Source organism: Copidosoma floridanum, unplaced genomic scaffold (genome assembly GCF_036245765.1).
Source record: "Copidosoma floridanum isolate Cflo_tuat_1 unplaced genomic scaffold, Cflo_Japanese_pri ptg000006l, whole genome shotgun sequence".
Lineage (NCBI taxonomy): Eukaryota > Metazoa > Arthropoda > Insecta > Hymenoptera > Encyrtidae > Copidosoma > Copidosoma floridanum.
The window spans coordinates 13,125,532-13,141,330 of NW_028321883.1; the positions used below are offsets into that span (position 1 = coordinate 13,125,532).

The 15,799-nt window shown below is 35.7% G+C and overlaps 1 protein-coding gene across 6 annotated transcripts in view; it reads left to right on the plus strand.

Annotated features, from left to right (window-relative positions):
* The window catches only part of LOC106640535 (serine/threonine-protein phosphatase 4 regulatory subunit 1), a 303,355-nt gene extending 287,874 nt beyond the window's left edge, over positions 1-15,481 (plus strand). For all 6 annotated transcript variants that reach the window (XM_089598290.1, XM_089598292.1, XM_014354607.2 and 3 more), the window contains 8 exons: positions 6,672-6,814; positions 6,900-7,043; positions 10,414-10,584; positions 10,674-10,969; positions 11,392-11,783; positions 11,884-12,884; positions 12,975-13,257; positions 13,351-15,481. In XM_089598290.1, coding sequence (XP_089454416.1) covers positions 6,672-6,814; positions 6,900-7,043; positions 10,414-10,584; positions 10,674-10,969; positions 11,392-11,783; positions 11,884-12,884; positions 12,975-13,257; positions 13,351-13,469 — 2,549 coding nt within the window. In that variant the 3' untranslated portion in view covers positions 13,470-15,481. The remainder of the gene's footprint in view (positions 1-6,671; positions 6,815-6,899; positions 7,044-10,413; positions 10,585-10,673; positions 10,970-11,391; positions 11,784-11,883; positions 12,885-12,974; positions 13,258-13,350) is intronic.
* The last annotated feature ends 318 nt before the right edge of the window (positions 15,482-15,799 follow it).

Here is a 15,799-nt window from a genome sequence, read left to right on the forward strand (position 1 = left end):
TCCCTTTAAGACTTTTCCCGTGCAAGTATATGTATATGTATATATACCTTTTTAAGCATCGGTGTAAGGGTGCTTGGAAGTATCGATTTGTCCATACATTTCGTGCTACTTCCTACCAACGACTAACAGTTAGGTAAGCAAATCATGCAGCTCAACATAATTCATTCCACTACCGTTTATAGAGATAATCCTTGTAGTCATGATTTTGGGCCTTCCCTAAGGAGTTGCCGTATATCCGACCGTCATTTGTTGTTTATCGGAAACTAATGGATATTACAGACGTGCTTTATATGAATTTGAAATGTTTCTATGACAATTTCATGTCATAAATATTCAAGTTATTATTTCTACTAAATTTATTGCCGTATTTATTGATCAATTCTTACACGACAGACCAATATGAAGAATTTTGAAGGTAGCGGTTAAGTTTTTCAACCATGAGACCATGGTAATTTTTCCCCGATCCAAAAAGAAGGTGATGATATTAAAAGCCGATATTGTGTCGATAATACAGGTACTTATCTTTTTAATTATTGATAACCTAAATTAATACTTATGTACCTCGTACATCTATATTACCGACACACAATAATTTGAAATTTTGTGTTTATGTAACTATATATATGGTTCCTTCGTCTGTTCCTACACCAAGTGAATCCATAGTGTAGAAACAGACAAACGAACAAACGAACGAACCTTCCCCCCGAAAGATGGCCAAAAATTCGAATTTTTTTTTCCTTATCAGGGGGAAAATTACCTTAGCTTTACGGTAAAGAGTGTAGGTACTGAAGATAAATATTACTGTAACAAAAAAAAAAAAATAATATATTTATTAAATATCAAAGTAAAAGTTATGGTTACGATTCTGTGGTTCCAACTTAACAGAATATCTTTTACATTTAAAATACCTGTAACTTTTTTCTCCATGCACTTTTTGTACGTTAACCTACTTAATTTTGAAACCTTAATTCATGACAGCATTATTTTAAAAGAAAACAGGTGAACCAACTATTGAAAATCTCAGTTAAAATATAACAGTCGTTGATGCTCAATCCTTTTAAACTGTTCACCTTTAATAGTAGATGTGGATAGTCTAAAACAATGAAATTGCAACAGAAACTCTTCATCACGCAACTCACCCATCCTCAAAGGAGCCATAGTGGTACTGTCGACCTCAGCATCGAGTTTTAAATGATAAACTTCGTATGATACGATTGTTCTTGATAAGTTACATAAATTTCATAGAATATAAAAGAATATATGGTGCTGAAAAATTTAAATTTTACTATTTTGGAAACAAACATACGTACAAATATTTTTTCTTCTGACATATACACTGTATGGATATATGAATTGCATTACGTTCAAACTGTAAATTACAATACATTTCATGTCAAAACTTTTTTTTTCCCTATAATTTCCTTGACTAAAGAAAAAGTTTGAAACCTCAATCAGGGAACCCGAATAAGAACTAAATTAATACATCTGACCCATTTTAATTTCTTCTTTAAATAAAATGGAATTTTCAACTATTTTAAAAATTAATTTTTTAACCGTTATAGTGGTCAATGTAAAAAATTTATGAAAATAAATGTTTGATCAAGCGCGTAGGGTTTTTCAAGTTTGACCTTCGCGCCTTAGTGAAGTAATAAGTATATTGATGTCATTAAAAAAAAAAAAAAAATTTTGGTAAAAAATAATGAAAAAATTCACACAGTTTTCTGACACTTTAAAGAAGTATTGTTAATAGTATTACTGTTTTCTGTACATTTTGAGAAAATCATTGAACCTTATTGAAACTTGACGGTACTTTCTTTGGAAATGGAATCATACTGGGGTTTTCCATAAGAACTTACGTTAAACACATAAAAATAAAAACATTCATAACTTCTCTTTCATGCTGTGTAAGCTTATAAAACTCAAACTGAGTCCTTTTTACAGTAATAGATGAAGTTGAGCCAAATTTCATCGAAATCTAGTCCTAGTTAGAGTACTGAGAGAACCTACTACTCTCAAGTTTAATTCAAAATTATGTTACGAATACTTATGTTACAAATGATTGAAATCAAGATTCACAGATTACAATGATCACAAAACAGACAAAACAAAAAGCAGATTGTACCAAAACTATGATGGAACTAACAGAAATTTAAAATTAAGTACAATGCACGAGTGTCGAGTTCGACAAAATTGCAACTTTGATACTAATTTTCTCAAAAACTGTATTGTAACTATAGCTTCACTACTTATTAATTTCATCGGTAGATTACAATAATTTTTTTGACTTTTATTTTATTGTTGTTTTTGGGATGAACCTCCGTAAGTTGAATATTGGATAGTGTTGAGATGGGAACGGTTAAAGATACCTGTATACGCCCTCCCACGTCTTCCACCCTTGACTCTTTACTGAGAATGGAATGTTTAAGGAGCTGTTGTATATGCCTTACTGTCCTTACTGATAAGGCCACCACCAACAGCTCTGGGACGAAATGCGCTGGACCGAGTGGCGGTTCGATTAATTACTTCACTACACATACATAACGAATAGATTACGTTATGGGATGCGTATGTTTCTTTTTCCTGAAATATTGGAGATTGGACTGGACCTCTACAATGGGGGACAGTCGCAGAAAGAACACGTATTATAATGATGGTCAGTCCTATATTTCTTCTACTTCTTATTATTGGGTAGGGCCTCACTGTCGTGTATAGTAGGTCCATTTTGCCATTACCGGATTATAGGCAGTATTTTGTACTTGAAAAACGTTTGCTAATTGTACAGCCTTATACTTTTCTAATTGCTTTTCTGACGGCTTATTCCGTAACATTGGCTCGTTTGTTTTCGAATACGAATGTTTCAGATTAACAAATATGCAAACCGAAGTAGAACGTTTGCACAAACCTTGTCCAGCTTTACAATTGCACACATCATTACGTACACTCCTATCTCCATTTATCTAATTAAAGCTCGCAACCCCAGGAGTTTCTCTTAAAACTCGGCCCTTTGGACATCGCTGGCCGTCCTCTCGTAAACAGAATTACCTACATGACAGCTTTTAACAAGTTTTTTCACCTTTTAACAGACTTTTTTTCCTACAACCTTATGTTTCCCCTTCTTGAAAGTCAATACTAACAATTATGACCACATTCGAAAAGGAACAACATGAATTATTATTAATAATTAAAAGCAAAAGTTACTTTATCCTGATGACTAGTGGATACAGCATTGCTCGTTTCTATCACCCAAGTATTTGAATATGAATCCGTGAGATGGCGCGAGCGCTCCGCGCCGGAGATATACTTCCCGATTATTGCGTCATGGCTGTATAACTCAAAGTTTTGCCAATAAAAATTATTACTATACTACGCTTACTATACTACCCAGTCAGAAATTATTTTCGGCTAGCCGAAGGGTTCCCTATGGCCTGTGTTCACGGACCACCTTCGGTATATGAGCACAGGCGCGCCTTCGGGCCACCTTTGGCAGCCGAATGCTACCCGTATACGGGCCGAACATAGAGTGACGATTATCTAGGTGTTATATACAAATCACGAAGTATACTTCGTGATACAAATGATGTTTTTTCTATTTTGTATAGTTTTACAGCTGTTTATAATTGTCGTTTTAATAAAAATAGAAGACAAAAAAAGAAAACGGTACTTATTCCGTAAAAATTTTAATGCGTCCAGCTGACTAATGGAACAATAGCTGATCCTAAGCTAATAATAATAACAATAAAATTTGCACTGAGTACAGTGATAAAAAATTCTACTGACCGGCGCGAAGCTTGGGTAAAAAGAGCGCTTAAAAGATGTTCTGCAGACGTTACAGCGGGAGAAAAAAATGACAACGTAATAAGATAATAAGATTTTCTATTTTTTTGTTCTTTACTTTTTTGTGCACATATGTTCAACTTTAAAAAAAAAACATTCTAATTTTGCTAGTCAATACGTTTCAAACTTATTTTTATAAACAGTTTATGCTACAAACAAGTGTAAAATGATTTAAAATAGAAAAATATCATTTGTACATAATCTAGATAATCATTAATCCACTATATTCGACCCGTATTCACTCCGTGGATTAACAGATATAGATAGGTCACGTGTACCCTCCTTCAAAAAGTGAGGACGCTTTAGCATTGTAATATACAGAGATATGAAAGAAACTGTTTGTATGTATATTTTTATTGGAAAAAACTTAACTATGTTTCACATAAATATGTAATTATAAAAGTTTTACTTAATATCTAGTAGTTTTTATCACAAAAATCATACTTGAAATATTACAAAGTTACAATAGATGTATACTCGGGGATGACGGGGATCGAGAACTCTGCGGAGGGTTCCATGTTATTAGTATATCTATATCGAGAACTAGTTCCTTTTATAGATACAAAAATGAGGTTAACTTATTCCTTTGTATAGCGTTTATACATCTTGGCCGACTTTAAACACTTTTTTCAACGGGGAATATGAAAGAACTTTACTGCGCTACTTCACCCCGAGTTTTCACATGTAACAACGCAACAATATGCGTGATGAGGAATTTTAAAAAAAAATATCCATCCCAACAAGCATTAAGCGTCCTCACTTTTCAAAATCGTCTGCCACCATGCGAAGCACTGTGGAACTCTTTATCCCCACCACGCCAACCCTCGGAGCGAATACGGGCAGCATTCGGCTGCCAAAGGTGGTCCGAAGACGCGCCTGTCTCATGCCTAAGGTGGTCCGTCTTAGGTACCAAAGAGTTGCCGAAGGTAGCTTTTTTGATCGGGTTACCAAGTGTATATTAAGGACTCGTTCCGAATGGTATACTGATAAGCGTACCCCGGGTACGCAAGCAACTTTACATTGAAACGTTCTCAAAGAAAAAATCGTGGTACGCCAAAGTCTCTATACTATGAATGTATGGCGGCATATTATGAGAATGGGCTTGTTTCTGCCATCAGATGGCGGTAGTGTGCCCAGAGTGTAGGGTTTATATCCTACTATATATATGTGTCGTCGTGGGAGAAGGTGCTGGAATGAGCAGAGAGACTTCGTACATGAGTGTGTGCTTTATTTACAATGATTATATGTGTGGCTCGGACTCGAGCTCAGCAAGGACTGAAGTCGTCAGTAAGCGGTTACACCACACGACTAATATAAGAGTGGGGGTAAGCCCCTACAAGAGTGTGGTAGTGTGTTTCAAAGAACTATATATTAAATACATATATAGTTACAGTTCTGTAAAAATCTTACCTGGACACACTATCGCCATCTAATGGCAGAAACAAGCCCATTTTATAGACACCTTATTTATGTACGTAGGTATATTGTACACTCAGTGGAACTCTGATCTGTCCCGAACCCTATTTCGGAACTATGGCGTGAAGTACTGTTCAATAATAGGGTCCGGAACAGATCAGAGTTCCACTGAGTGTACATACAGACTTTGGCGTACCGTGATTTTTTCATTTGGAATATTCCAAATGATTATATTATTTTAAATAATCATATTCGTTGATTCGCTGCCTATACACTGAGCGACCCAATTCTTTGAATCAAAAAAAATTTCTGTACCCTCATTCCGTTAAATATTTTCTTATGAGCAAAAAAATATGAGTTAATTGAAAATAATATTTTATTAAATTAAAATTTTCTTTTTTTAATTACGAATTTCTCATTTAGTTTTACGAAATGTTTTTTTGGATCGACTAAATTTGTTTCAATTAAAAGAAAATATTTAACGGAATAAGGGTAAAGAAATTTTCTTTGATTTAAGAATTGGGACATGATGTGTGTGCAGGGCTGTCCTAGCGCCACGTATCGGCAAAGTATGGTACTAAGTGAACCAGGTGAGTGAAATTAAATCACACTACAAACTACCTGAAAATCACAAGTAGAAAAATCAAAAGGCTTTTACAGAAGAGAAAAAAGTGTTATTAAGTACTTAAGTTCTCGAATTTTAAGTAACAACCTATAGTTAGTTTTTGTTGGTCGTCAAACTGCCGCAACGAAATAAAACCATAGACATGTAAAGAATACTAGACTTACTCATTCCAAGTAGGACCGCGAAGCTCATATAAAAAGAGAAAAGTCGAGGGTAGCCATATCTTTTCTCTTGCACAACCGTGGAGTAAGTATGTCTTTTGTAGCAAATCTAGTAAAAATATTCTTAGTTTTTATTGTAAAGGTAGTAATAGTGCAAGTAGACTAGTAACTAACTAAACTACAGTGGTCTCTGCAAGTTTATCGTTGAATTGTTGAGTATAACTCGAGGTATAATTTTGTTAAGGTCGAGTTGCTTTGTAGGGTTAGCTCGAGTCTGCTGGGAACAAGAACAGGTGTAGGTATACGGTTATGAAAAACAGCCGCTTGCGAAAGCCAAGTTATTAAAAATACGTAACGACCGACTGGACCACTATCGAAATCGAACACGTACTGAGAATCAAACGTCCGGTCGGAACGAGCGGTTTTGTTTTTCACGAACGCGCCATATTACGTACCTCTTCCAATATGTGTGTATGTGTGTGTTGTGTATACACCGAGGTATACACTTAATTTTGGCTGTTGATCATTGCCATTTATTTGTCAAATTCAAATTAATATCCTACCATTTGTAACTGAAACGTATTATTCGTTTTGACTTGATGAGTACTTAATTGTTTTTTTTATTTATGTTGCAGAAGCTGCAGTGAAATCAACGTTGGTCGTCTGTTTACCCAACATCTTGGTATTGTATCAGGAAGTACCACGTGTATTCAGTGAAAGTCCGACTCGGCGGGTGCTTAACATCGTCACCGAATACCTTCATGATTCTGAGACTCAGGTAACGTTGATTACGATAAAAATTTTGATCTTTGATTTGATTTTGCTCGTTTGTTTACTTATAAGTGTACACGTGCTCCTTACAGGTACGGCAAGATGCGTTGGGGGTCATTAAAACGCTGCTGGACCGCGAGCTACTGGACGAAGAGTCCATCGAGCAGGACCTGTGCAAAACTATCATCGATCTCTCGTGTCACGTGAGCTACGACTTGCAATCATTGGCGCTCAGTGTAAGTTACACATAGTATTTTTGTTTTTCTGTTTTTTTTCTCATTACTTTATAATAAAAAAGTTAAATTTATTGGTCGTAAGGCATATCCACTTGCTAAAAAATTTTGTGTAATACGTTAGGTAATGAATGTACATTTGATAATGATCAGTATTGTAAGTAATGGTATATTTAGTTTGAAATCTTAGAATCTAATTGTTGTACGTAAGCAAATAATAAGCTAATATTTGCAAAGAAAGCTTTTTGTCAGAGTTGACAAAGTAAGACTTAATCATTCACATTTCAAACGAATCTTGTTAACAACAATCCTACTTCTTTCGGTACTATTACTGTTACAAATAATATGCATAGTACGGCTATTTTTTGATACCAACTAATTATTATAATGCATCATGTATCATCTTTCGCTCTGTCCTAACTTTTAGGCTAGGTCAATAACATGCAGGATAATAATAGTATAACTACCTACTACCTATTGTTGCCATAACTGCTATGATTTATTATACATGATATGACATATTAATATACTAAATTTCTGACTCGCAATTGGCGAAAATTCGTGCCTGCGATGATCGAGCAAACGCTGCACAAAAGACAGTTATTTTTATGGTTGGTGTAAAGTGATATTCTCTGATGAATCACCATGTGAATGATAAAATCTCACGATGTCGTTTTCGTATGAAAAATTTTAACACAAATTATTTTGAGAGAGTCCATAAATGAGCATATGCTCAAAGTCAATGAAATGTATTCTGTTGTACATACGTGTCTTCATCTTCACCGGGCAACTGTCGTTATACTCATTACTCGTAATTGTTGAACAAAAGTATGAAAAAAAAAAATATATATATATATATACTCGCAAACGCAGGGGTGACATTCCGCTTGAAAGACATGGGTAGTGAGATGTTTCTCTATCTTTGCGTCTCACTACCTTGTCTTTCATGCGGCGTTCGCTCGACCATCGTAGACACGAAAAACAATAATATAATAACGCCAAAAGGAGAAAGAAGTGGGTCGTCATACAACGCCGCTGGAATTGAAAATTGGAAGGTCATGCTTTTACCATCAAAGTTGGTTTGTCATAGAGTAATCAGCTATCACAGCCAGCTTTGATGAGCAAAATCGTGTCCACCGTCGACTATGGGTCCCATGTAGAATTTTTTCGACCAAGAGAGCGAGTGATGGGAGACAAAAAACGCATAAGCTCACACTTTTACGGTCTGATACATCAAATTGGTTGTGGAATGTACGCACTGTCCCTCATATCACAGCCATTTTGATGAGCTTGGCCCGTAAAACCGATCGACAACGCTCTCTGGACTGCTCTTGTAATTTATTTTCAAGAGAGAAGACTTTTTCCATCGTTTTCTTTTCAATTGTAATCTTAATCTTAATTTGCATATTCAAATGTATGGTCAATTTGATTGTAACAATTTGTTCTTCTCTACATGAAATCAGTCATTGCCATTAATAGTATGTTATTCAGTGAAGGAATAAAGAATGCGATATTCATAAGTGAAGTAGGTAAAAGAAAATGTATATTTAGAATGCTGAAAAATAGTGTTAATCAGAATCAGGTAATTGAAAATAAAATTAAGTTAAGACGTATAGTGTTACTCTTACTTCAGTGACGTAAATTTTGTACATTTATAAGCGCAGTTTCTGTATGATTGTTTAAACCATTGACATAGAGTTAGTAGTAATCAGAATTTTAAATTGAAAATGGATTTTACTTTTTTAGTTGATATCTATCGGTTGAAATAAAAAGAAAAAAAGTAACTTTACTCAAGTAGATCATCCTCCTCGTTCTCGAGGAGTTGGGCAAGGTCTGATCGTCAAATTGGTTGTGACGTGTTGTATTGAGTTCATATCACAGCCATTTTTGACGAGTTGGATCTTTGTCCACTCACGTCGTCGTTCTTCACATCTAACTTAAATAAATAAAAGACTGAGAGGAAAACAGCTGGTTGACTCAACACCAGCTTTGTCGCGTGACAGACTCGGTGCTCACAAAGTGGTTGTTGTATGTTGTTCCAATTCATATCACAGCCAGCTTTGTTGAGCGCAGAGTTTTCTCACTTTCATCGGATCATCAGTAATCGTGCATATGTTTGCATGTGCCCACATAGAAAAGAAGAAGAATTTGAATCAATCTGAAAGTACAAAATTTCTCATTCAAGTTGATAGGCAACCCTTGAAACTTTTTTGTGATACCCGTTTATGTTCTGTACTGGGTTACATTAAGTTAATAAATGAAAAAAAAACTCACGTGAGAAAAGAAAGAAGAGAAAAAAAAACGAGTACAATAGAGTCTGGATCCCGCCTCTTGCAAGGAAAGTGTCCTTTACCCCTCTGATCTCTACCTCGTTCCCCCACAACCCGACCTAATGAAGGGAGAGAAAAGACGACCGGTGTTTGCACCTACAGGGCCGTCCGGATCCTCCTCTTCATTTCTCTCTCCCCCTCGTTGCAACGCCAACACATTCACAACATATTTATATACTTACCTACCTTGTATTCCTTTTCGACTGCACATGTTTGCTCGTGTGCGAGGACGTCGGGAGAGAGAGGGAAGCTTTCTAGCCTGGCTGCAATTTCACAGAATCGAGATCGTGGGACAGACTTTCGTCAGATCCGGGCTACTCTCTCTCTTCCTTGCTCTTTCTTTCGCTTGGCTGCTTCGTCGACTCCCGTTCTCACAAATTTGTGTATCTATCGCGCGCGAAGATCTATTCATGTGCGTCAAATGTGCTGCTGTGTGTTCATACCTGTTACAGTGTATCCATCGAAATGGTTCTTCTCTGTTATTATCGGATACTTTTTTTTTTGTACAGATGAAGTGTACAATCTTTGTAAATATTGTTACTTGCGACATGGATATTTGATTGTTTTGCCCGTCAGAGTGGTTGTGATGTGGTATGCATTGAACGCATATCACAGCCAGCTTTGATGTGCAAAACAGTTGAAAATAACAGCAAACCTGAAGCTTCTTCGTCGTTCAACGTTCAACAGCAGATCAGTGTACTTACTTACGCAACTTCATACGGCGATCTATAAAATTTTTTACGATAATGACAGCGTAATTTAATTTTTAATATGTACATTTAAGGTATCATGTGAATTAAACTGATGAATTGATGCGTATTTAAATGTATTTGTTCGTGACTGCAGAAACAATAATGAAAATTACACTTACGATCAGTATGTTTAAAACAAAGCATTTTAATACGGCCAAAAAAATTTATTTTAATTTTTATCATTCGTAATGTTGGAATTACTGTTATGCATACGGTTTATTTGATATTTACAACATCCGGAAAGGTGTTTTATACACGATAACTAACAAATGTCATATTTTTTGTCTGCAGCTCATGACGAGAGTGAATCCATTCATAGGGGATGAACTGACGGAGAAGCTGTTCCTCGATCGGTTTCTCGATCTGTGCACGAGCGATGCCTTCTTGGTCAGAAGGGTGTGCGCCTCCATAGTGGGCGAGTTCTGCACGATATTGTCGAAAGAGGCAATTTACAACAAATTGGTGAGACTTGAACAGATCATTGTAAAATAATTTAATTTAATCAACAGTAGAGAAAATTAATTTCTTTCTTCTCGCTTCGTCTTACACAGCTACGCGCATACTCGAAACTGTGCATGGATGCGGTGTGGAGCGTGCGAAAAACAACGGTCGACGTGATGATGTCGGTGGTGCGGTGCGTGCCCCTGTCGATGCGCCGGCATTTACTCTCGAAGCTTCTGGTCCAGCACTTGCGCGATGAATCGCGCTGGGTCCGACGCTCAGCCTACGAGATCCTGGGCCCGTTCATTTCTACCTTCGCTAAGCAGTTCAACGAGCTCATCTGCGACCAGAAGGGCGAGCTCGTGCTTGTTCACGAGAATGAGCGTGGCTGGCCTCGTTTCAACGTGTGAGTATGCTACCCTCGGTGCCTTTTATCCTTTCCATTGTCCCTTGAGTATTATGGTATCACTTGTACGTAAATAATAACTAACTCAAAATTTTCCGGGTGGATACTGATCCTATCGGGGTAGTCGGATTTTTGGAATTGATTTAATTATGGTTATTATTCATATTTGTCCTAAAAAATAAAATTTTGTTTTTTTGATGTAGAGTATGATAAACATTTTCACCGGATAATCGTAAAATTTCTGTATAATTTCAAACTTTTTTTTATGTATCGATTACTTACTTTTTATCACCTTGCTCATTGTTCAGCATTCATAAAAACCATACCTTTTTCAACAATGATGTTATTAGCTTATAAAGTGGACAAAACTCAAAAAAAAAAAAAAACTAATATGCAATAATAGCTGCTGTATTGAATTCCAGAGTTCCTGTGGCTAAGTTTTCAGATATTCTTTCGGAAAACCTCAATTTTAACAGCAAATTAAGAGATAGCTCGATAGAAGAAAGAAGTTGGGCCACTTTACAAGCACAGACACGCAATAAAGCAGATATGTATATACCAGGGGATCCATACGACGTTATACTAAAGAATAAAATCAGCCAAATGAAAGATTATGAAAACTTTAACACGTTTAAGTACTACTACAATCCACCTGATACGCCTCTTGATATGGATTTCGTAAAATCTATTATCAGTGAAGATTCAGGCACGAGTGACAACGACATCGCAAATGACGATAATTCCACAAACACTGATGAGAATATTACTTCCAACGATGATGTTAAAAATTATCCAATCAGCAATGGTTGGGCAAGTAAGAATTCTTTTTTAATACTTATTATTAATTATATTAACTATATCTCATAAAAACTTTCGAACTACGTGTTTGTAATGTGATCACGTTTTTTTCTTAGCTTACGATGGTGTTCAAGATAATGAGAACAATACTGAAAATAACAGCGAACAACAACCACAAAATCAACAAATCCAGTTGTCCGATGATAATGAAAATAACGTGAATTATAAGCAAGAGCAAGAACACCAGCAACAGCAAAATACAGACAGTAATGATAATAATGACAATGAAAACAACGAGCCCAAGGTCAGGCTCCAAATGTATGAAAACGAGGAGAATCGTGATGAGAATAGTGACGACGAGGATTATACAAGCCGTGAACAGAGGAAGACCAGACGCAATCGTTGTACTAGCGATATTCGTTGCGGAATCTTGAATAATACGTTCGACGTGTCTTTCTCAGAACAGGGCTCTTCTTCAAACAACGCCCGTTCTTACGACTCTTCGCTCGAATTTTACGATTCGGACTGGGAAGACGATGATAACGACATAGTACCAGGAATTCTCGTCAGGTACTACATCAAAATGGCATGGAACCAGTCCAATTCGAACGAAGGCGGTCCGGGTCTCGACTATCATTGTGCCTTTAGCTTTCCTGCTGTCGTACTGACTCTAGGCAAAGAAAATTGGCCCAAACTGAAAGACGCATACCAGTCACTTGCTGGCGCTGTAACATGGAAGGTGCGTAGCACCCTGGCTTCGAGCATTCACGAGATCGCCACAATTATCGGCAAAGAGTACACCGCATCGGATCTCGTTCCAATTTTCAATGGATTCATTAAGGATTTGGACGAGGTCATGATTGGCGCGCTCAAGCACTTCGGCACCTTCTTGAACGTTCTCAGTCCTCAAGATCGAACCCAGTATTTGTCAAAGCTCAACGATTTCCTTATCACCGACAGCAAGTGGAACTGGAGACTTAGAGAAGAACTTGTCAAACAGCTATCTTTCATCATCAAGTTATACCAGAGCATGGATGTAGCTCAATATATTGCGCCTCTTCTGTTGCACCTAATGCAAGATAGAGTTGCAGCTGTTCGACAAGAGGCAATTCACGCTGTGAGTATCGAGATACGTTCGTGTTATAATTATTTGTGGACAATGAATCAAACCCTAGATATTAATTCTAAATTTTTTTTTTTATTGTAGGTGGCTACCACAATATCGTATCTAGACTCGCACAGTGATGACGCGTTGGCGATAGCCATGCTTCGAGAAATGAGGAACTTGCTTAAGTCGCACGCAACCGAAAGATGGATGATTCGCCAGACCTATGCACTTGTCTGTCAGAAGCTTATCGAGAACACAATTGTCACCGGTGAGGTCTTTGCTCGTGAACTTCTGCCATATTTGTTTGAGCTGTCGTATGATAGGGTACCCAACGTCAGGCTTGTCGTTGCTCGAACGTTCAGCGAATTGGTTTATCAAATGCGTGAGTTGACTGCTTTATTAAATAGTTGTAGTAATTTTGTCGATTAAAATCTTGTGATATCAAAATGAATGTAATTATGTTTTGTTTTTACAGCCACTTACTTTGATACGGAACTGATGAATGAAGTGAGACAAAAACTAAAAGATATGCAAAAGGATGCCGACAGAGACGTGCGCATGTTTGCCAGTGAGCTGTCAGACAAATTTTTCTAAGAGTTATCAATTATACCTAAATACACTAAATACGAATGGCATAGCATGATATTCGCGTTAAGCCTTCGAAAGAAGGCAAAAATTTTGTTTTCCATTATGGTTTGACATGAATTTTACTTAGTCTGATGAGATGAGAATTAATGTCGAGTTATTGAAAAATAAAATCTCAAGATTCATAAAGATATAAATGCGCAAGCATTAGCAATAAATCAGCTTTTTTTTTATCCATATTTTCTTTTGATTCTCGTAAATTTACAAATTCACTGTGGTTACTAGATAACAAACAAGAACACTGCTGCGACTAAGTGATAAAAAAATAATATCTCAATTATGTTACTGCCGATAAACGATAAAGAAAACAGCAAGATCCGTCGAGTTGCGTTCGTAGTTCATGTTATGCATTGTGCTAAAGGACATGATGTTTAAATGCACATTTATAGTAAAGAAGTTTGTACACATAAAATAAAAATCCAAACATCAATGTAATTTTGAGTATTTTAGATGCGCGATTATGTATTTCAGGATGTGAGCGTTAATCTTTTTTTTCTTAACTGCCAAATATTAATGATTTCCTTCTACGAAACAAGTAGCATTCGGAAATACTGATGTTTCTGAAGCAATTTATTATATCTACTTACGCATGGTGTAACGAAAAAGTTACAATAGGAAAGCCATGTATTACTCAAGTAATACATTTTTAAATTAAAGTAAGCGTTTATACCGTGCATCCTGTTTATTCGGCATACTTTTCTGCAATTAATATGTAAATAAAGTTGAGAAATTGCGATACGTCACGTTTTTGAAGCAAACAAAAAGTGTGTGTATGAAATTGTTTATACTCACTCATCAAATTTTGAAGTACAATCTTTTATAACGCGTGTTATATTATTTACGTTTAATTAGTTTTACATTCAGCTTTGTTGCCTTAACATTCAAACAGTTTTTTGCTCGATGTTTTAAAATTTTTGTAATCCTAAGCATTTTATAATACTTTTTAATAAAATATTACAGCAATGATTGCTGACTCACACTAGCAAAGATAAAGATGGTTGCGCACTCGCGACATTGTTTTTGTACTTTTTCAAAGGAGAAAGCGTAATTAGAGATATAAATAATTGTACAGTATAAGAGATTTAACGTAAACAGCCCGAAAACTTACGACGCAAGAATTTTTCGCGAAATTCTTTTTTAATAGTAAACTAATTTGTTGCGTCGTGTTCAGTGAGAAATTCTCGCTGGCAAGTTTTTGGGAATTATCGTCGACTCGCAAAATTTTGCGTAAGCAAGTTATCTTTCTTTTTTTTTTTTTTTTTTTTTTTTTTTCGTAGTTTTCTTTTACTATGTATAGCTACTCAAGCCCGCAATTTTTTCATGAACAAATATTGTGTAGTGTCATATATCGAAGTCTTTTTGTTTTTTTTTATAGATTCTGAACATGATTTTGATTAAATAACGGTCATTTATAAAAATTAATATACAACTGTCAATTTTATAAGCTGTCAATCGCTACATTTCCTCTGTACTGTAATTAAAATTTAAAAATATATTTAAGAAAAATGAATTTGTATGAGACTTTAATGTTAACTTGATTTCGATATTATTTAAATCATTCAGCACTTTTCCATTAAAAGTTGCATTTTCTTACTCTTTCAAAGATTCTGGTTTCACACAATAATCAAAATACCATTGTGTATTTTTTTTTCTTTCAAATTTAATACTTAAATTCAAGTCAGTCTTTGATCACTTTAATGATAATGCTCAAAATGTCGACGAGCTTTTTTTAAGATTATAAATTTAACAAAAGTATTTTTTAGATTTTGGATACCTACAACGGTAGTGTAAATATTCATAGTTTTGCAATATTCAAAGACTGAATGTGCTATTTTGCTCAAAGACTCATTTTTCCACGCGATGACCACTGCTCGTTATATGTGAACACATGTGAAGAGATCAAGATGAGTGATTGTGTGTACATTATGTATTTGCTAACGAGATGAGGAAGTAATAAATCAATGCGATTTGTTAAACAAGTTTGTCTTATTTCTGCTGTTCCCTTCCCACTTTATTGCTGTTTTATGTATGTTTTAATGAAGCTCCCTTGTGAAAATCTGAGTAACAAAATATGTTTTATTTGGTAGATTAAAATCTGTTAAATCCAATGGTAACTCTGTTTGTACTCCAAACTGGACGAAATCTTGAGAAATTTCAGCTCAAAGTTGAACCGTTTAACACGAGCTCAAATGGAAGAGCATTAAAAAATCAGATGTCCAAGCATTTCCCGACTGAAAATCAATAACCTGAGCAGACATTTTATGATATACTTGTAGAAA